The sequence below is a fragment of the Homarus americanus genome, unplaced genomic scaffold, assembly GCF_018991925.1.
Source record: "Homarus americanus isolate GMGI-L3 unplaced genomic scaffold, GMGI_Hamer_2.0 scaffold30535, whole genome shotgun sequence".
Classification (NCBI taxonomy): Eukaryota; Metazoa; Arthropoda; class Malacostraca; order Decapoda; family Nephropidae; genus Homarus; species Homarus americanus.
The window spans coordinates 10,780,016-10,803,292 of NW_024732440.1; the positions used below are offsets into that span (position 1 = coordinate 10,780,016).

Below are 23,277 nucleotides of genomic sequence, written 5' to 3' on the forward strand. Positions count from 1 at the left end.
CAATATGATGAAGAAGACTTTGTCTTGTGAAGTGTCTAAGATAATCAGGTAAATTTGCACTTCCACCTCCCACTCTGTTAGAAAGTAAAAAATATATTTTTCTAGTGTATTTATGTGTGTTTAGACCGGATATGACCTTCATTTCCGTCGGAAACTGGCCGGTTTTTTTTATCGATTTTTTTTCGTGGGACGTTTTTCGAAAAAAAATACAGTAATGGCTAAGCGAATAGAAAATACTGTTGTAGGGTTTCGTGATATTATGTTGTCTAGCACTCAGGTTGGATGGAAACTCTAAGGTGGTGGTTTTCTTATATAATATAAGTTATATGGTAGACAGTCTGGTGCTGGAGATGCCGTGTGGTGAGGAGCTGCTCAGTAGACACGTTCGGTGAGTAGCGTGTTGAAGGAGATAGATGTGCAGGAGCTTCGTTAGAGAAGATGTTGCCTGTTGCTGGCCTCCAGGTTGAATGAGAGCGGGACAGCGAGGAGCTTGCTTGGAGGAGGTGTTGCATGTTCAGGAACGTAGAGTAGAATAAGAGAGCTGGTTGGTGAGGACGCTGAGAGAAGGACAGCTGGTGGGTCGCCATGCTCGCCGGCGGGAGCGAGGACCGCCAGGCAGGCGGAGGAGAAGCGAGGGCCGCCAGGCAGCGGCGGAGGAGGCGGTGTTGCGTGTTCAGGAACCGAGGCCAGAATGAATCTCAATGGAGAGACAGAGCTCATATACACAGCCGCCGGAAGTAAATCCGTGGGAAGTCGCCGGTTTCTTGACTCCGTTGCTAGGATACGGTAGCAGATGATGACGCCCCCCCCCCCCCAGGGCCGCTCTTTTGGTTGCTAGGGAAGACGTAGCAGGTGGCTGGTTGCTAGGATACTGTGGCATTGGAATGCGGCTAAGCAGTTGTAGGGGAGACGTCCACTACACTGTACACCGGTAAATTTGCATTGTCACACCGTTCTCTGGGTATTATTGCGTTTAAACAGTCCCACTTCCTACCACTAATCTTTTATCATATTCTAATAAGACGTCTAATTTAAGATCATTTTCATCTATTACATTGCCGCCGGAAATGTATATTAACGGAGATAGCAAATCCAAAATTTTCTCTATTTTCTACCATTAATCTTCCTCCATTATCGCCTGTCTCTCCTCCAACACTGCGTGTCTCTTGCGTGTCTCCATAAATCATGCGCATGCGTTCCCGTACACGTCACACGACCAATCAAAAGCGGTTTTTTTTTTTGCAACCAAATAAATGATTTTGGGTTTAATCCGCGGTATTTTTGGACCAATCAAAATCGATTTTTATTTTGGGTCTCTCATATTTCGAAATTCAAGTTCAGTGCCGACCATGGAAGTCTGCGATGGGTGTCACTTAAATTATATGGAGTTGATTGCGAGTTTTTGGGGAAAAAAACGAAGAAACAATAGCATTTTTTCGATCGCATGGTGTTCTTCCAACCTCAGTAAAGGATATATCTGTTTAGGGCGGGCGGGTCGTGTTGCGTCTCTGTAACAAAGCGTGTTCGGCATCCGGGCCTTCGATGTAGAGCGGCAGAAATTGGACAGTGATTACATAAGTTCGTCAAGATCGTCTTAGTGAGGTGAAAGTGTAAATCGATGTCGGACTTTTCATGCTAGACACGATTGTATTTTTGAAAACTCAATTTCCACCGAGTTGGAGGTACAGCCAGGGTCACAGGCCTATAACCACACAATCACTGCCACATGACAAAGCTTTTATTTTATTTTATTTTTTAGGGTGTTGTGGTCACGGCTGTGATAAAGGCCAACCAGGGAGTGTAGTACTGTGCCTTCAGTTAAATCAGTTCATAGTTGTCATCAGTGAATGCAGAAGAGACTATAATAACTTAAAGTGAATACATATTGGCAATCGAGCTGGTAAGGACAACTGCCAGCCTATTCGTGTCATAGGTGCCACAGAGACTTTAAATTTTATTTTGTTTGTGTGCTTGCTCAAGGACTGAATCTGTGTTTATAATACACCACCCACAGGGAGATACAGTGTACACAGTGATAGTTCATAGTGTCATCAGTGACCGCTGAAGTTGTAAATAACTTAAAGTGAGCGCTCACTAGCAAGCAAGCTGGAAAGGCACCGTGCCAGCTGAAACCAAGTCGTGTCATAGGTGCCACAGAGACTTTAAATTTTATTTTATGTTGATTGTGTGCTTGCTCAAGGACTGAAACTGTGCCTACAATACACCATTCACAGGGAGATACAGGGTACGCAGTCGCAGACGACAACTCCATAGGCAACAGAGAGTAGCTAAGTACTTTTTTCTCTCTTTATTTTCTTTGAAATAGGTGTAGATCTATACACAGTCTACACCCCCCCCACAACAACAACAACCATGAGTTTGGTATGTGATTACTGCAGGGAGACGTCGGATATGGAGGATGCAGGCCTAACTAATGCAACGTCTAGGAAGTTACTAACTGCCGTAAAGCTTGATGGCTGTTGCTGGTATTGCCCTGGCTGCATAGTCAAGGTGAATGAAGCGATTGCAATCCATAAGGGAACGAGTTCTCTAGGGACGAAAATAGATGAAGCAGGAGCCCTGCTGGTTGACAAACTGGAGCAAGTTGAGAAAGAGATCCTTGCTAAGACTGAGGAAGTAGCTAATAGAATGGAGGTGGTTGCTAAGAGGAGCTATGCGGACGTATTAGGAGGGCCACGGGTGGGGGGGGCGGAGAGTAATGCAGAATCAGTACAGGTTCTACAGCAGATTGGGACTCTGAAAAAGTGTGTCGAAGAAATGAAAATTAACGGACCTACTGTTAGGGGAGAGGAGGAACACCAGGAACGGCTCCAGCGCAGGAACAATGTAATAGTTTTTGGAGTCCCAGAGAGCCAGGCAGAGGGAACTGTGAGTAAGGAAACACACGACAAGGTGCTGTTTCAAAATATTTGCACAGAGGTTCTGAAGATTCCAGCAACCCCTCAGGATGTGAGGAGACTGGGACAAAAGCAGGGGGCTAAGCCTCGCCCCCTCAGGATCACATTAGGGAGTGAGGAGGAAAAATGGCAAGTTATCCGGCAGGCAAAAAACTTAGCAAGGAGCGAGGCATTTCGAGATGTATTTATTCACCCAGACCGCACGGTAATGCAGAGGGAACAGCACAAGAAGCTCCTGCTGGACTTGAAGCAGAGGAGGGAGGAGTCGAGAAGGAACGGGGACAGGTGCACATGGGTTATACTCAGGGGGAGGGTAGTGGAAACAAGTGTGCCGACACAGGGCCAGGGGGCAGCAGTGCACCCTCCACCCACTCAACCCCCCACCCGGGAGGCGGCACCAGCTCAGCCTACCGGACAGGAGGGAACGAGCGCCGTGTAAACAATGAAATTTTTAACCACACCCTGCAAAATACAGTGTACTTAGCAAATGCTGCAGCTTCTGAGAATGTGGGTGGAGCGGGTTTATTACTAAGAGCAGAGACGTTACCGAGAACAAATTCTGGCTTGAATGTCATGTACACTAATACCGACACGTTCCTGGATAAGAGGGAGGAGTTTGAAACACTACTAAGAGTACACCAACCAGATATTGTAGGAGTTGTAGAACTGTTGTACAAGAACAGGAGAATCGACCCAGAGGAATGTGAGTTCAGTATTGCTGGATATGACTCATTTACGAACCTAACTCAAGAATCCTGCAGGAGGGGTGTGGTTATCTACGCTAGGCAAGACCTTAGAGCCAGCCAGGCGAGGGTACAGGGAGAGGATGTTTTTGAAGAGTCCAAGTGGTGTAAAATTAAATTAAAGGGAGGGGACTTACTTATCGTCGGGTGTATCTACAGATCCCCGAACTGTGGCCCACTAAATCAAAGGAACTTAAGAACCTTAATAAACAATGCGGCGATGCTCAACCCCAGCCACCTCCTTATCATGGGGGACTTTAACTATGGCGACATCGACTGGAGAAACGAGTCAACCCCGAATGACTTGAATAATCCTGCTACTCTTTTTGTAGAAACTCTGAGAGATAATTTTCTGTTCCAACATGTGAGAGACCCGACACATTACAGAGGGGAGCAAACACCCAAGCCACTTGACCTCATCATAACAAACGAGGAGGGTATGGTGGCCAAACTGGAACACCTTGCCCCAGTTGGCACCAGTCACCATACAGTGTTGTCATTCAGATTTAACTGTTACCTAGTTCAAGATAAGGCCAGGCCAAGGTGCAAATATTACAAGGGAAATTACAATGGGATGAGGGAAGAGATGAGGGGTATCAACTGGCCTGACTTATTAAGGTACAAGAACGCAGACACTACGCTGAATATCATAACTAGTAAAATGACCCATTTGATCGATAAATATATACCCAAGACCAAACCCAGTGCTTCTAGGAATACGAGGGGATCCCTACACATGAACCATGCGGCGGTCGACAAAATTAAGAAGAAAACCCAGAAATTCAAGACGTGGGTTGGGTCAAACGATGAGCAAGACAGGAGGATGTATGCAAGAGCCAGAAACCAAGCAAAGATAGAGTGTAGGAGGGCTGAAAAGGAGTTCCAAAGGCTGGTTGCACGCGAGGTCAAGTCAAACCCAAAGGCGTTTTACCGCTATGCAAAGTCGAAATTGAAAACGCGAGTAGGAGTATCAGACCTGAGGCTTGAAGATGGTAGTTACGCAGATTCTGACCAGGATAAAGCTGAGGCATTGAACAGCTTCTTTTCCTCAGTGTTCACAAGAGAGGATGCAACTAACCTTCCTGCGTTTGAGGACAGACGGTTCGACACAGCACTGACCCACATTGTGTTCACAGAAGAGGGTATTAGAAATAAACTGTCCAGGCTAAAGGTCCATAAGAGTCCTGGACCTGACATGGTGCATCCTAGAGTGCTAAGGGAGCTGTGCAACGAGCTTGCAGAGCCCCTGAAGATTCTGTTTGTGTAAATGCCTGGATGAACAAATGGTCCCCAGTGAATGGAAAGTGGCTTATGTGAGTCCTATCTTCAAGAAGGGCGATAGGCACTCCACGAACAACTATAGACCGGTGAGCCTGACCAGCATAATATGTAAAGTACTTGAGAGTATTATCAGAGATGCAGCGATGGAACATCTACTACGAAACAACCTTGTAAAAGATTGCCAACACGGTTTTATGCCGGGGCGCTCTTGCTTGACACAATTGCTCAAGGTATTGGATATTTGGACCCATATTCTAGAACGGGGTGGTAATATCGACAATATTTACCTAGATTTTGCCAAGGCTTTCGACAGTGTACCCCACGAAAGGCTGAAAATCAAACTGGAAGGGTACGGAATTCGGGGAAATGTCCTAGCGTGGATAGAAGACTTTCTACATGACCGCAAGCAATGTGTGGTGATTAATGGCACGAAATCGTCATCTGTACCTGTAACAAGTGGGGTACCGCAGGGTAGTGTATTGGGCCCGCTGTTGTTTGTTTGTTTCATAAATGATATGCCTGACGTTGTACACTCCTCCATACAAATGTTTGCCGATGACGCCAAGTTATTTCGGGAAATTAAGAACCAAGCGGACTGTGAAGAGCTGCAGAAGGACCTCTGTGGGCTCCAGGAATGGTCGAAGGAATGGCTGCTGAGATTCAATGTCACGAAGTGTAAGAGGATGCACCTGGGGCGTACCAACGGTAAGGAGGCGTACCATATGTCCCAACGGGATGAAGAAAATGTACTAGTTGAGACTGTGTGTGAGAAGGACCTAGGTGTGTATGTTGACAATGAGCTGAAGTTCTCGGGCCATTGTGAGAAGAAGGTAAATCAGGCAAATAAATTATTGGGTCTTATAAGAAGGTCGTTCAGATATCTAGACGGTCCGTCCCTCGTGACGATCTTCAGGAGTGAAGTGCTTCCCCATCTGGAGTACTGTCACCCCATCTGGTCCCCGAGATATGCTAGGGACTGTCAGTTGGTTGAAAATGTTCAAAGGAGGGCCACCAAGCTGGTGCCTGCACTTCGGCATCTCAGCTACCCTGCGAGATTGGAGCGCCTGAACTTGCCTAGCTTATACTACAGACGGGCAAGGGGGGACCTAGTTGAGGTTTATAAGCATCTCAGGGGGCACTACTCAGTTGAGTGTCCTTACTTGGAGCTGGCGGACGCTCGCCCCACAAGGGGTCACAGCTCAAGATTGAAGAAGCCGCAAGTCCGGAAAACCGTGAGGGCAAACTTTTTCGGAGTGAGGGTTGTAAACTCTTGGAACAATCTACCAGAAAGTGTTGTGACGGCACCGAGTGTGAGCTCTTTCAAGAGAAGACTTGACCAACACTGGAGCGGGTTCAGGTACATTCAGGAGCCGGTGCATGCCCAGTATTTGCCAACAGTGCGTGACAGAGACGTGACCGATCGCCCGGGCGGCTAGCGAGCCGACCTTTTGGTGAAGAATATAAAGGAAAAGAGTCGTGACCGATCGCCCAAGCGGCTAACAAGCCGATCAGTGGCGAAGAGGATAAAAGTAAAGTGTACTAAGGGCAAGACTGAATGTAAATATTGCAAAGACCAACATATGTGGGCCACATATGATGGCGTTGTGTAAGAATCTCAGAACCCAACGACGAACAAGAACCTGGTCTCCAGGCCAACTAAGGTAAGAAATAGGTGATTCCATCATATGGTGAGAGTCAGTTAAGTCAGGTTAGGTTAGGTTAGGTTTTTCTAGTGTGTTTTGGTATATTTTTTATTGGCTAAGCGATTATTTTTTTTCGAAAAACGTCTCGAAAAAAATTCGAAAAAAACCCGGCCAATTTCCGACGAAAATGAAGGTCATATTCGGTCGAAGCACACACACAGACACGCACAAATTTACCGACAATAATACTAGTTAAGTTTCCCACACGTGAATGAAAGAAAATGGGTCCGATCAACGGAGTCTAAGGGACCGCTCATCAGCTGAGCGAGCACCATGACTTGTTTTAATTGTTGTGGTGAAAATTTAAGGTAGGTATTTTATCTTAATTATGTTTTGACAATATTTTTTGTATTACCATGGTTGATCAATGATATAATGAATATGTGTGGATTTTATAGGTCGAATAATAATTAGATGGTGGTTTATGATGAGAAATAGGAGCTGTAATTGATATATTTTGAATGCAAGGTTGAAGTGTACTGTATGTGGCCAGGGTGGACGGAAATAAAGTCACATGACTTGTACAATACACGTTGACAACACATTTTTTTTTTGGGGGGGGCACCCTCCTACATCCTTGTGTAAGGTGAAGCACAGAAGCGTTTACAGCGCCCAACAGGGAAGCATGCAAAGTTCATGCTTGCCTTTATGCCTCATGAGTTAAGGGCTTATTGTAGAGCCTGAAGAGTCAATGGTGTATGTCATCAAGTTATTGGAAGCTCCAACAACTTGTCCCTGAATACTAATTCGCAACTTTCGACTTACACCAGGTACCTACTTTACTGCTAGGTGAACAGGGACTAATGGGGGCTAGGAAGTAAGTCCAAACAACTTCCACCGGCCCGGGAATCGAACCCGTGACATCTTGCTTGCGAGACAAGAGCGATACCGCTTCTACCACCGGCCCCCCCAGACAACACAATATATATATGATGGCATTGCACATAAGTTAGGTTAGGTTAGGTTTTTACCGTGCCTTTTTGTGACTTTTTTTCCTGGATTCGTGGCCAGTCGTCAAACTTCTCTGTTTGTCGATTTCTCTTTGTTAGGCTCACATACATAAGTACATGTAGGAGATCTCGCATTAAGGATGGAGGCAAGAAGGGAAACTCATAATGGCGTTTTCTGTATATATATATATATTGTATGTACAGTGCAGTGCTAGGGAGTTGCTGTGTGGTGAGAAGCTTGTTGAGAGGTCTTGTTGGTTTGAGAGCTTTGAGTAGAATGATCTTCACGGCTAGGCTGAGGAGTATTTATACGATTCTGCAGGATCAGAGGAGAGAGGTGTGATGTGAGTGGCGCTGCTGATTGGCTGAGGTAAAGGCGGTAACGGGCCAATTACAGCGCAGTCCGAGAATAAGGCCTGGACTGTGGAACTCGCTGCTGATTGGCTGGTAAGCGAACGGGAAGTGATCAGTCAGCAGTTGTAGGGGAGAGTATCCACTACAGGGTACTGTATGTGAAGATGTGAATTACACGAAAACTTGTTCTAGAACCCTTGCTACAGGAAACACCAGGTATAATGTACTGCTGTATCACCAGTATATTAACCCTTGCTACAGGAAACAGCAGGTATAATGTACTGCTGTATCACCAGTATATTAACCCTTGCTACAGGAAACAGCAGGTATAATGTACTGCTGTATCACCAGTATATTAACCCTTGCTACAGGAAACAGCAGGTATAATGTAATGCTGTATCACCAGTATATTAACCCTTGCTACAGGAAACAGCAGGTATAATGTACTGCTGTATCACCAGTATATTAACCCTTGCTACAGGGAAGAGCAGGTATAATGTACTGCTGTATCACCAGTACATTAACCCTTGCTACAGGAAACAGCAGGTATAATGTACTGCTGTATCACCAGTATATTAACCCTTGCTACAGGAAACAGCAGGTATAATGTACTGCTGTATCACCAGTATATTAACCCTTGCTACAGGAAACAGCAGGTATAATGTACTGCTGTATCACCAGTATATTAACCCTTGCTACAGGAAAGCAGGTATAATGTACTGCTGTATCAGTATATTAACCCTGTATAATGTACTGCTGTATCACCAGTATATTAACCCTTGCTACAGGAAACAGCAGGTATAATGTACTGCTGTATCACCAGTATATTAACCCTTGCTACAGGAAACAGCAGGTATAATGTACTGCTGTATCACCAGTATATTAACCCTTGCTACAGGAAACAGCAGGTATAATGTACTGCTGTATCACCAGTATATTAACCCTTGCTACAGGGAAGAGCAGGTATAATGTACTGCTGTATCACCAGTACATTAACCCTTGCTACAGGAAACAGCAGGTATAATGTACTGCTGTATCACCAGTATATTAACCCTTGCTACAGGGAAGAGCAGGTATAATGTACTGCTGTATCACCAGTACATTAACCCTTGCTACAGGAAACAGCAGGTATAATGTACTGCTGTATCACCAGTATATTAACCCTTGCTACAGGAAACAGCAGGTATAATGTACTGCTGTATCACCAGTATATTAACCCTTGCTACAGGAAACAGCAGGTATAATGTACTGCTGTATCACCAGTATATTAACATTAACCCTTGCTACAGGAAACAGCAGGTATAATGTACTGCTGTATCACCAGTATATTAACCCTTGCTACAGGAAACAGCAGGTATAATGTACTGCTGTATCACCAGTATATTAACCCTTGCTACAGGAAACAGCAGGTATAATGTACTGCTGTATCACCAGTATATTAACCCTTGCTACAGGAAACAGCAGGTATAATGTACTGCTGTATCACCAGTATATTAACCCTTGCTACAGGAAACAGCAGGTATAATGTACTGCTGTATCACCAGTATATTAACCCTTGCTACAGGAAACAGCAGGTATAATGTACTGCTGTATCACCAGTATATTAACCCTTGCTACAGGAAACAGCAGGTATAATGTACTGCTGTATCACCAGTATATTAACCCTTGCTACAGGAAACAGCAGGTATAATGTACTGCTGTATCACCAGTATATTAACCCTTGCTACAGGAAACAGCAGGTATAATGTACTGCTGTATCACCAGTATATTAACCCTTGCTACAGGAAACAGCAGGTATAATGTACTGCTGTATCACCAGTATATTAACCCTTGCTACAGGAAACAGCAGGTATAATGTACTGCTGTATCACCAGTATATTAACCCTTGCTACAGGAAACAGCAGGTATAATGTACTGCTGTATCACCAGTATATTAACCCTTGCTACAGGAAACAGCAGGTATAATGTACTGCTGTATCACCAGTATATTAACCCTTGCTACAGGAAACAGCAGGTATAATGTACTGCTGTATCACCAGTATATTAACCCTTGCTACAGGAAACAGCAGGTATAATGTACTGCTGTATCACCAGTATATTAACCCTTGCTACAGGGAAGAGCAGGTATAATGTACTGCTGTATCACCAGTATATTAACCCTTGCTACAGGGAAGAGCAGTGCAGTATATACTAATTTTTATTTATTATTATCAGGTGCAATCCAGTCTGATGACCATGATTCTTGGTGCGATAACAGAGTGTGCGGTGTTTGGTGCACACGCTACCAAATGTGCTAAATACGGTAGCTCACTCCTGCTCCCTCGGTGTATTGCAACAGGAGCAGTACAGCAACAGATCAATGCAGCAAAGAAAGCACAACCTAATGATGAAAGAGCAGCACCACGACCTACCAGTGAGATCCCAGGGCCAAGGATATTCCCTATTATTGGGAGTCTACTGTCCATGTTAATAAATTATAGTAAGTTTTAACTGTTATTATTATTGTAACAGCAAAGGCAATTACAGGTAAGCTTTTTTCTATTGCATCTACAAAAATACTTTCTCACTAAGGCCCATGCATCTATTTTTGGTGTCTTCACAGTTTGTAAAAATTTAATGATTGTTGGTTACTGTATTAAGTTATAGTCACACTGCCACACTTTTCATTGTTAAGTTAGTAACACTACCACACCATTGGTTGTTAAGTTAACTAAGTTGCTAAGTTAGTCACAGTCACACTACCACACCTTTCTTGTTTTGTTTTGAAATTACCATTATGTTACCAGTAGCCCTCTTTAATTCTCTTTGTTTCAACAGAGTTTGATTCGCGAGCCATTCACAAAATGTGGATAGAAATAATCAAGGATTATGGACCCATTGTCCAGTTTCATCAGCCTGGAATGGGTAAAATGGTGGCACTGACCAATCCTGATGATATTGAACTGGTCACACGGGCAACGATTGAAAACCCTGTGCGAATAGGCTTTGAATCATTGCAGAAAATTCGGATGGACACAGTTGATGATTACTTTGAGAAGAAGACTGGCATTCTTATCGAGTAAGTACAAAGAAAATCAACACATGAAGTTAGAAACTTTTCATTCAAAAGTGTGAAATTTAATATTTTAATGTATGAATAGTTTAAAAGACTCATTCACAGTCAATAAATGTACAGTCTTACATTCAAGGCTCACTGACCAGACACCCTTGTATGTATTTTATTTTATTTACTTTTACTTACTTACTTACTTACTTTTATCCTCTTCACCAACACTGATCGGCTCGTTAGTGGCTTGGGCGATCGGTCATGTCTCTGTTACACACTGTTGGCAAGTACTGGGCATGTACTGGCTCCTGAATGTATCTGAACCTGCTCCAGTGCTTATCCAGTCTGGTCTTGAAAGAGCTCACACTCGGTGCCATCACAACACTCTCTGGCAGATTGTTCCTTGAGTTCAAAACTCTCACTTCGAAAAAGTTACCACTCACAGTTTTCTGGGCTTGTGGCTTCTTCAACCTTGAACTGTGACCACCTCGTGGGGTGAGCATCTGCCAACTCCAGGTAAGGGTACTCGACTGTGTAGTGCCCTTTGAGATGCTTATACTCCTCAATTATGTCCCCCCTAAATTATATCTTGCGCTTGTGAGACCACACTTGGATTACGCAGTTCAATTCTGGTCACCGTATTACAGAATAGATATAGAATCCTTGGAAAGAATTCAGAGGAGAATGACAAGACTAATCCCGGGCATTAGGAACCTTGAGTACAGAGACAGGTTAAAGCATCTTAATTTGCACTCCCTCGAGAGACATAGAGTGAGGGGCGACATGATAGAGGTGTTTAAATGGAAGTCAGGGCTGAACAAAGGGGACAATACAAAGGTACTCAAACTATCCAACCAGCAGCAAACTCGTAACAATGGTTTTAAATTAGACAAATTTAGATTTGGGCGCGAAATAGGTAAACATTGGATTGGAAATAAAGTAGTGGACGAGTGGAACAAGTTACCAAATATCATCATTAACTCGAATACGCTGGATAGCTTCAAACATAGGTTGGTTGGATATATGAGCAATAGGGGTTGGGTGTAAATAGGACTGCTCAGTATAGGCCAATAGGCCCGCTGCAGTTTCCTCCATTCTTGTATTCTTGCCCGTCTGTAGTAAACGCAAGGCAATTTCAGGCGCTCTAATCTCTCAGGATAGCTGAGGTGCCACAGTGCAAGCACCAGTCTGGTGGCCCTCCTTTGGACATTTTCAATCAACTGACAGTCCCTAGCTTATCTCAGGGACCAGACGGGGTCACAGTACTCCAGACGGGGAAGCATTTCACTCTTGAAGATCATTACAAGGGATGGATCGTTTAGATATCTGAACGACTTTCTTATAAGACCCAATAATTTAGTTGCCTGATTTACCTTCTTCTCGCAATGGCCCGAGAACTTCAGCTCATTGTCAACGTACACACATATGATGCGCCTCCTTACCGTTGGTACGTCCCAGTTGCATCTTCTTTCACTTCGTGATATTGAATCTTCGCAGCCATTTCTTCGACCATTCTTGAAGCTCACAGAGGTCCTTCTGCAGCTCTTCACAGTCTGTAAACATTTGTATGGAGGAATGTACAGCTTCAGGCCAGTCATTTATGAAACAAACAAACAGCAGCGAGCCCAATGCACTGCCCTGTGGTACCCCGCCTGTGACGGGTATGGATGATGATTTCGTGCCATTATTTACCACACACTGCTTGCGGTCATGTAGAAAGTCTTCTATCCATGCGAGGACATTTCCCCAAATCCCGTACCCTTCTAAATTAATTTTCAGCCATTCGTGGGGGTACACTGTCGAAAGCCTTGGCCAAATCTAGGTAAATATTGTCGATATTACCACCCCGTTCCAGAATTTGGGTCCAAATTTTCAGCACTTTGAGTAATTGTGTTAAGCAGGAGCGCTCCGGCATATAACCGTGTTGGCAATCCTTTACAAGGTTGTTTCGTAGTAGATGTTCCATCATGGCATCTTTTATAATACTCTCAAGTATCTTACGTACTATGCTGGTCAGGCTCACCGGTCTATAGTTGCTCATGGAGTGACGATCGCTCTTCTTGAAGATAGGACTCGCATAAGCTATTTTCCAATTACTGGGGACATTTTGCTCATCCAGGCATTTGCTAAACAGGATCTTCAGGGGCTCGGCAAGCTCGTTGCACAACTCTCTTAGCACTCTGGGTTGCACCTTGTCAGGTCCGGGACTCTTATGGACCTTTAGATTGGACAGTTTATTTCTTATAACCTTTTCTGTGAACACAATGTGGGTCAGTGCTGTGTCATACCGTCTGTCCTCAAACACAGGAAGATTGTTCGCATCCTCTCTTGTAAACACCGAGGAAAAGGAACTGTTCAATGCCTCTGCTTTGTCTTGGTCACAGTCTGCGTAACAACCATCTTCAAGCCTTAGGTCCGATACTCCAACTAGCGTTTTAATTTCGACTTTGCATAGCGGTAAAATGCCCTTGGGTTTGACTTGACCTTGCTTGCAACCAGCCTCTGGAATTCCTTTTCAGCCCTCCTCCTGTCCTACTCATCGGTTTACCTAACCCATGTCTTGAATTTCTGGGTTTTCTTCTTAACTTTGTTGACCGCCGTATGGTTCATGTGTAGTGGTCTCCTTGTATTCCTAGAGGCCTGGGTTTGGTCTTGGGTATGTATTTCTCGATCAAATGGTTCACTTTGTTAGCTATGGTATTCAGCGTAGTGTCCGCATTCTTATGTCTTAGTGAGTCAGGCCGGTGGATACCCCTCATCTCCTCCCTCATCCTGTCGTAATTTCTCTTGTAATTTTTTTTTTCGGGGATTAGCCCACCTGGGCACAGGTCACTGACCCACATCGGGGTCTGGGGGGTGAAAATGTATTATAATAATAATTCATAGTAAATAAAATTTATAATTCAAAGTAAAATAAAATATTTATGGTAATAATAATAATAACAACACTGTGATAATAATAATAATAAATACAAAGAAATACAAGAATGAAAAAAAGTCAATAGTGAAAAATGCTATATGTACATATGTTGTGTTGTCATGTAAGAGAAAAAATTGAGACCTTGCATTTTCTCGAGCTTGTCAATGCCTTTCCCGTCACGAAGGACCAGGGCTGGTGCGTGGTAATCTATCAGAGATCTTATGTAGCCTAGGTACATTGTTTTAACAATTCTAATATTAGCACCATAGTGCGGGCTGTACCCCGCTACACTTTTAAGAGGTCTCAGTCTGTCAGTACATTGGCGGGTTAGCTGTTGTATGGCAGGTAAGGTACAAGGGATGGAAACACCAAGATATTTAAAAGAAGAAACATAGTCAATAGTGTTGTTACCTATCTTGAACTTGGCGGGGCCGCATATGCGGTGACCAGCTTGCTTGTTGAACACCTTAGTTTTCTCAGTGGAGATAATAAGACCGAGGTTCTCACAGGCTGCGTATACATGGTTCAGGGTGGTTTGCATTTCACAATGAGTTTTAGTATGTATAAGAATATCATCAGCATAGCTGATTGAGATATTGCTGGGGTTGTCTGGTATTAAATTTAATAATGCATTTATAAGAACATTGAACAAAGTGGGGCTAAGTACTCCACCTTGAGGTGTACCAAGTTGCATATCTTTAACTTCACTTTTGTAACCCTGGTTGGGAGGTAGAGCTGGTGGAGGGTGTACTGCTGCCCTCTCGGCTCAGCGCTGATGCACTCACTACTACAACCCTCCCCCTGGATGTAACCCATGGACAACCGTCCCTGTTCTACCCGGGCTCCTCCCTCCTCTGCTTCAAGCCCTGCATGAGCTTCCCATGCTGTTTCCTCTACAATATCGTGCGATCTGGGTGAATGAATACATTCAGAGATGCCTCTCTCCTCGCTAAGATTTTTGCCTGCCGAATAATTTCTCATTTCTTCTCCTCACTCACTAGTGTGATCCTGAGGGGAGGAGGCTTGTCCTGCATTTCTCCCAGCCTCCTCACATATATTGTACAGTTGTCTCATGGTAACTGTCTGCAACACAGTCCTGAGTATGAAAATTATATTACAGGTGATCTATCACATTGCTAAAGTGCTCACATTTATTTAGCAACACAGCTACCGGTAATGGTAATTTACTGATAGGCTGGGGTGTGGGGCACTGGGGCTGGGACTATATCTGACATCATTCCTTAACTTGTCAGCTTATAGTTGAACACTTTATTTTTACCTAAGTCTATTAAGAGGATATTCCAGTTCCCTTGGAAGGTACAGGTAGTATATAGGAGTCAAATAGAATTTCAGAAAAGTTTTATTTTGAAAGCTTACACCCATTTATTCTGGGTTGGGATTTGTCAGGTTTACCTTAATGTTCACTTTTGGGACATTGTAATCCTATCTGTCCAGTAAGTGCATTGGAGTTGTTTATGACCTATTTCCTGCAAATCCAGAGCTACCCCTGACCCAACAAAATTAAATCAAGGCATGACAGATTTATTGACATTTGGACTTTGGATTCTCAAGCAACAAAAATTTGGCTGTGAATTCATAATGTCAACGCCTGCAGTTGCCTAGCATATATTGTAGTACAGGTTGTACCTCTCTAGTCCGGCAACCTCGGGACCTGACCGGTGCCGGACCATGGAAATTCACCCTTTTCTTGGATAGATAGTGACTTGTGCTTATGCTTGGAAGCACTAGCACCACTTTCTCTGCATCATGGTCTCTTTGAAGACATATTGAAGGGTTAAATGTCGTAAAGCAGCCTCTCAAATTTCGCGAGTTTTTAATTCTTAACGTATTTTATTGGAACACAAAAAAAAAATAAAAAAAAAATTTGACAGCGGAAACTTGAATTTCGACGGGTTTGAACGGCCCGCCAACGTGCAGACGACGTGCATAATCGTGTAAACAGCGTCATTTCTCTTATGTACAAAAGATTCATTATTGTTTATTACTGAATGTCTTTTTTTATTGAATTCATGTTTATGTGTGCAAAATGAGCAATACAATTCATTAATAATACGTAGAATATTAAAACACACGAGGAAATGACACAGCATTGTTTTTGTTGATTACAAAGCCAGTGACTGACTGGTTCTACATATAAAACTGAAGAAAATAAGACCTTGGTTGTAGCTGTAGTAAAATTAATATGGTTGTTTTAAGTAATGTTATTTAATGTTAATAAATGGAACAATAGAAGTAGCTAACGATAATGGTAAAGAAAAAGAGAGATCGTGTATGTAAGTGCGCATGCGCACACGTGAAAACATATCGTCATTACTTTACATAAGAATATGAAAGCAACACTTATTTACTGTTCATATATATTTTAATTAATGTTTCTGAATTTGTTTTTATTGAATTAATGTGTGTGTGTGCAAAATTAACAATACAATTTATTAATAATACGTGAAATATTAGAGGAGACGAGACGGCTGCCGGCATTGTTTATGTTAAAGCTTACGAAACCAGCGACTGATTGGTTCTACATATAAAACAGAAGAAAATAAGACCCTGATTTTAGCTGTAGTAAAATTAATGTAAAAAAATTAATATGGTTGTTTGAAGTACCTGTAATATTATTTAATGTTAATAAATGGAACAATATAAGTAGCTAACCATTAATGGTAAAAAAAAGTGAGACTGCGCGTATGTAAGTGTGCACATGTGAAAACATATCGTCATTACTCTACATAAGAATATGAAAGCAACCCTTATTTACTGCTCATATATATTGAAGGGTTAAATGTTGTACTCTGTATAGACAAGCAGAGAGAGAGAGAGAGAGCAACCGAACTGCCGGATGTAAACAAACCTTAATTTCCCGCGGCTTTGTTTGTTTTGTTTTTTTTAAGGGGATTAGCCCACCCGGGCATAGGTCACTGACCCACATTGGGGCCTGAGGGGCAAAAATTTAATACTCCTGTAATAATAATTAAAAAAAAAAAAGCTGCCTATCTACCTATTGGACAAAGTAAAATCGTTCCGGACCACGGGAGTTTCCGGACCACAGAATGCCGGACTTGAGAGGTACAACCTGTACTGGGACCCGCATACTCAAAAGCATTTACTGAATTACGGGACTGTATCTCTTTGTTTACCCCGTAACTGGACTTACAGTCTGATCAGTATACTCAAAACAAATATTTGGCGGTGGTCTTTGTAAGCGAGTCCGTAACTTACAGGACTTCCTTAGGTGCTGTAACACGCTCAACCCGGATATAGTAGTCGCTAATTTCCGATTGCATAAAAAAAATTAATAATAGTATATGTTGTAATAAACCTTGTTTGACTTGTTTTACCATAGAATAATCAAGAAAATGTTTAGTACATCAACGTACTAAAATGCGATATTACAGTTTGTCTTTAAATTTCTTTTTTCTTTTTTTTTTACGATAAGTTATTTAAGAAGAGGCTTGAGGCAGTTGAGTGTTTCTATTTCTCGCTGAATGGAAGAGAGGCAGCTTTTGTCTTCTTACAACTTTTCAAGTAATTTGTACCAGAATAGAAGATTTTTATTGCCCACATTTATGGTAAAAAAAAATTATGACTGAGTAAACTTGCAGATAGACTTTATTAATGTGGTATAGCCGTAAATATCCTTCAGTAATGAAAGTCACATTTTTGCCTACTTTGCTAGGGCCAAGTTATAACAAGTTATTCTGCCAAGTATCCAAGAAGTGCCTATGACTCAGAGTTAAATAATACCTAACCCAATCTAAGTTCATCAAACCTGATAAAAAAGGTGGTAAAAATTAAGTAGTATTACATTTTTTTCTTAGAAAAAGAATTATGTTCATAGGTTCTTTTATCCGATACATTCAGTCATGATTTTTCACTGGGCAATTAGTGAAATGTATCTTATCCTAACAAAACCTAACCTTACCTAATCTTACTTTACCTGATCTAACCTAACCTAATATTACCCTACCTATGACCTGACGACGTACAGCTACTGTGCTTAGAGATGGCATGGTAAATTTTTTTTTTCTTTCTTTCTGATTAAGAAGATTATTAAGGGTCATTGCCTTATGACCGGAACATTGTGGACCCCTACTGTCCCCTAGGGACTTGATCACACTCTCCTCTACTGTATATATTAGCCTTGTGTATTACTCCTTAGTCTGTACTCACCCCTGAAGATGTAAATTTCACGAAAGCGCTTGGGAACTTCGTGCTTTCTTTTTTCCTCGTGGTTATCAGCATACCATATACTTGGATCACGTGCACCTACAGTACAATGATTTACTTGCATATATATATATATATATATATATATATATATATATATATATATATATATATATATATATATATATATATATATATATATATATATATATATATATATATATATATATATATTTATTTATTTATTTATTTATTTATTTATTTTGGCTTATATTGGGCATTGGTTAACCATTGTCCTCAAGTATTACTCAAACATAATTCCATCTTCACTAATGACGCTTGATGTACGTCTAACAACTATCACGTGCGTCGATCTCAGCTAATTTCTCCTTCTCTTGTGATTGGTTATTGATTTTGTTAACTGAGCGACGATTGGCCAACTAGCTCCTGTACTGCCATCTACCTTCTGACAAGAGAACTATATTATTACAGGGTAAACACTAGAGTTGCCGACTGCTTACAAGACTATAATTAAATTTTGAGTATGAGAAATTTATGGGACTGTAAGGAATCTGTAAGTTACGGTACTGTATCTCTGCTACTGTATGTAACTGATGAAATGTTTTTAGTATGCTGCCTACTGTAGATGGGTAAAGGAAGATTTGATAAAAGTTATAAACACCTCAGAGTAATTACTCAATCAAAGTGTTCATTGCTGGAACTAACAGATGCACACTCCATTACAGGTCATAACTTAGTTCAAGTCAAGGAACCACAAGTGCAGAACTCTTGGAAAAACCTGAGTAAATAGATAGGACTAACCAGTGAGCGAAATTAATTGAAAAAATTATGAAAACACCGGATTTTCACTGTTATATTATAATGGACATTGTTGTAGTTTGTGGAAATTTGTTAAAATTGGATATTTTAAAAATAAACTGTACTTAACATTTGTGGATATGTAAAACAGACCTATCCAACCTAACTAAACAAATCTACCTTATCTTATCTAACTTCCTTATTGGGGAGCTCCACCACCCCGGACCCCCCCAGGTATATTAAACAGAAAGAACTTACTATGATATGGTGAAATTTGAGGTTTTTCTGGACGTGAGATGATACGGCTGCATCGGCGCCATTCACCCCGGGCGTCGGAGTGATTTACTGTATTGGCAGGTTCCACAATAAATGATTATTATATCAGAAATCACTGAGGAAAATAATGTAAGGAATAATGCTGCGATCTTTAAACAATTGAAGGGTCTCGTTGTTTTTACCCCTAAATTCACAAATTACATCCTGGGCGTGAGAAAAGCCCCTCAGCAGACCGTGGCCTCATTACCGCTCGCAAGATAAACTGTGCGCACATAGGTGCCTTATTATCTATGAAACAAGCAATTTACACAATAAATGATTATCATATCAGAACTCACTGATGAAAATATTGTAAGCAAATAAACAGCAATAAAAATAACTCGCTCACGGGTTAGTCCTGTATATTAACCAAAACCTTCTTAAACATTGTGTTAGTACAATGGATGAGACTTGACCAAGGTTGGTGCATGTTCAGGTACATATTCAAGAGTCCTTACTTGCCCAATATACTGTACTTGCCAACAGTGCATGACATAAAAATTTCTGATCACTTGAGCAGCTAGGCAGCTGATCATTGGCAAAGAGAATAAGAATAAGAGACAAGAAGAGTTAAGTGAGCTGGAACTGTAGGTGTTGTTTGCATTATCCTTTGTAATCAATGATAAATATGGATCTTGGATCTCAAGCATGTTAGTACAACAGTGAAGATGCTCAGCTTTCATCCTGAGAGGCAAGTAAGGCTTAATAGACCCCAAGTTTAAAAGGCTGGGTTGTGTTGGAAGAAATTGACAATTTTGGGGGGATTACTGTACACTAGTTAGCAAATATATGATATAAAATATGATTTCAGAATCAAACTTTCATTTTTTAGAGTCTCAAATATATTGAAAGAATATTGAATTTCATAATGTTGTCCATAATAATTGTCTTACAATTTGACTGAAAAACAAAAAACAGAAAACATTTAAGTTTCATGTTTCATTACATGTTGCAAGACACAGTCATGATTGATTTTTCACTGAATCATATTTAGATTTATGAAATGAATACTGTATAAAGATATTAAGTTTAACCCAAAGGTTAATGTTGTAGGAATGGTGAGGAGTGGTGGAGGGTCCGCAGTCGAGTACAGACACCCATGATGAAGATCAAGAACGTTAATGCGTATCTCACGAGGATGGACGAGGTCACCCTTGTGTTTATGGACAGGTATACTTGTTTAATTGTTTGTCACTGAATAGATACTTTATATACAAAGGTGTCTCACTAAAATGTAGATGGGTGAATGGTTGGATTACAGATAAACATTGCCCTCACTTATGGGAGACCTAGCATATCAACAAGTGTTTTGTTGCAATGTAAGCATTCACCTAATCTCCAAGAAAATCAATGTGTAGGGCAGTGTTTATGAATTTTTTGAGACACTCTGTATATGTTCTGTACGTAGGTCATGAACATATTTTGTGCACAGTATTGTGATTATATTGCAGCTTTGTATTGGCACAATAATATTGTCTGATATACACTTTATCTGGTGTAGGCTAAGCACTGACTGTTGCTGTATTTAAGAAATTCTTGAAACATTAGCACTTGCAAGAAGGTGCAATTTCATTCTGTACACAAAGAATCAATGCTGTAAAATGTTTATTAAGTAATGAAGTACGTACTGTACAGTATAGTAATGTAATTAACTAACTAAAGTAAGGTAACCTATTATTTGCTCTTGAGGAACATTGTTTTATAATTATAGATTAATAGATTTGAGTGTTAGATCACTCCAAGGCTGTGTCCCATTTGCAGGTGACTAGTGTGCACTTTTGGGCCTGGATACAGTATGATAATTTTTGGGATAGATAATTTTAGTAATCATCTTGACCTTATATAAAACATGGCTGTAGAGCAGAAGCTTCATCTTTGCTCTTGATACAACATCAGTAACCTGTCTTTATGTATCCCTAAAGGATTGCAGCATTGCAGGAACAGTTTGGGGAAATGCCAAGTGACTTCCAATTTGAACTTTATAAGTGGGCTCTTGAATGTAAGTATTACTGTACTGTATTGAGGCAGAAGTAGTACATGTACTAGGGGCCATACAGGTACTAATTCTGCCCTTGTGATTTATTTACCAATTTAGGCACTGCAGATTCATCATCTTATGTTGATTGAATGCTTAGGAAAACAAAACAAGAAAACGACCAGGGCCTTAACCTTCATCCTTCACTAGCTGAAAAATATCATGGTGTACTGTACAGCAGCCCTACTGTCGGCAATTAAATGTTCACCATTAGCCTCTAAAAGACAGATGACATGCCTATGTTTAAAATATTGCAGTTTGAGAATTGGGAGTAATGTCCAGTACTATTAACATTATGGTCTAATTTTCAAGTTACTGTATCTTGAAACTGTTTCTTCTAGCAGTGGCACAGGAGTAGGTGCTCTAATAACATCTTTAGTAGAATCACTCATAATCTGCTAGGTCATAATCCACAGACCACAGTATGCAAAGTAAATTTTGCAGATAACATAAATTGCCTGATTTTTTTTATTTTCAGATTCTCTAGGTTCATTATGTACTGAAAGGTATACAGGGTTAAATAGTTATTATACTATATTTACAACTAGGTTGTCCCTCAACCCCTTGTGCATGGGCTCCCCTCTAAGATGAATAAACTCGTCTGGCATTAGCCAAATGAAATACAGTACACTATTAAAAATGGCATCCTCGTAGTGAAGGGGATAGAGTTTGTCATTTATTGTACAGTATACCTTAATATTCACAGGGTTTATGTGTATGGAAACTGGTGCTAGTGTTTAACCCTACCTGGTGCTGGACGGGGCTCTTTTAGCACCCACCTCCCTCAGCCTATTCCTTGGTACATATTTAGCTAAATACATACAGACTTACTTAATTCTCCTAGAAAACTTATGAAAATATGAAAAATAATGTAATTATTTAGTTATCATTGTCCTTTCTGTCCAATGAAATATTTTTTTATTGGATACTGTATATGGTAAAACATAAAATAATGAAAATGTAACAATATAAAACTCAGATGAACTATTGTGAGAAATATGGTGCTGCCGGCACACGCTGCCAGATGTGTGATTAACACTCGCGGCTCTAGAGTCCTCTACCCTTTCCACGCTAACCTGGCCCATAAGCCACGCCCTCATCTGTAGCTACAAATAACTGATTGGTTCCTCCTGAGCGTCTTACCTCCCTTCGACTGCGCGTGTGTATATCTACCTTTTATGATAATTATTAAAACAATTCTAACATCCTCTCAGAACTGCTTATGCCTTGAAATCATTTGCATTTTGATAGTTTAGATAATTATTTTACAGTATTTGAGATAATAACAGGTCTAAAATTGTGAACACATTTATTTTGAAATTTCTATGAACCAATCAGCTATTAGTACAGTCATGCGCCGGTTAACGTCCGACCGAACAACGTCCGATCGCATATACGTCCGTGTCGCCTGCTCGACCACCACTCCACGACCCCCTGACGGAGACACGATGATCCTCCCCATACTGGTCAGATATTATGTGTTAAAGGAATATGCTTCCTATCTTAGGCTATTTTTAAACATTTGCCCCCAGGTGTAATGTTAATCTACATAAAATCTTTCACCTACAAATTGACAATAACACATTTGCTGTAATCAGACATATCTAATTGCCTCAACAATTGCAACCCCAGTTGCAATTGGGGTTGCAATTTCAAATTCTATGGCATTACTAAGTATAGTGAAGTCTCTGGTGCACTCTAAGATTAAAGAGAGAAAACGGAGGACTCAGGCGTCCTAATGTGAGAGAAAACAGACTCGTATGATGGGGGACCAAATAAAAAAAGCATAGCTACATGTTTTGTGGACTACAGTATTAAGTGTACCCTTTTCATCACTTTGTAATAAACCTAGCCATGCCTATGTGTGTTTATGATAATTACCATAACATTATATATATATTTAGTGGGTCTAAATGGTCGTAAAATGGGAAACTTGGGGTTGGGTCTTGGGTAAATGAACCAATTAGAATAAATCCCATAGGTTCTGTACTTTCGTTATCGGCGGGGT

General features: G+C 41.1%; 1 protein-coding gene across 1 annotated transcript in view; it reads left to right on the forward strand.

The window, feature by feature from the left end:
• LOC121868819 (probable cytochrome P450 49a1) overlaps nt 1-23,277 on the forward strand; it is a 65,621-nt gene that overhangs the window by 7,829 nt on the left and 34,515 nt on the right. Inside the window, exons 2-5 of the mRNA XM_042369779.1 lie at nt 10,164-10,428; nt 10,767-11,007; nt 20,288-20,404; nt 21,157-21,233. Coding sequence (XP_042225713.1) covers nt 10,179-10,428; nt 10,767-11,007; nt 20,288-20,404; nt 21,157-21,233 — 685 coding nt within the window. The 5' untranslated portion in view covers nt 10,164-10,178. The remainder of the gene's footprint in view (nt 1-10,163; nt 10,429-10,766; nt 11,008-20,287; nt 20,405-21,156; nt 21,234-23,277) is intronic.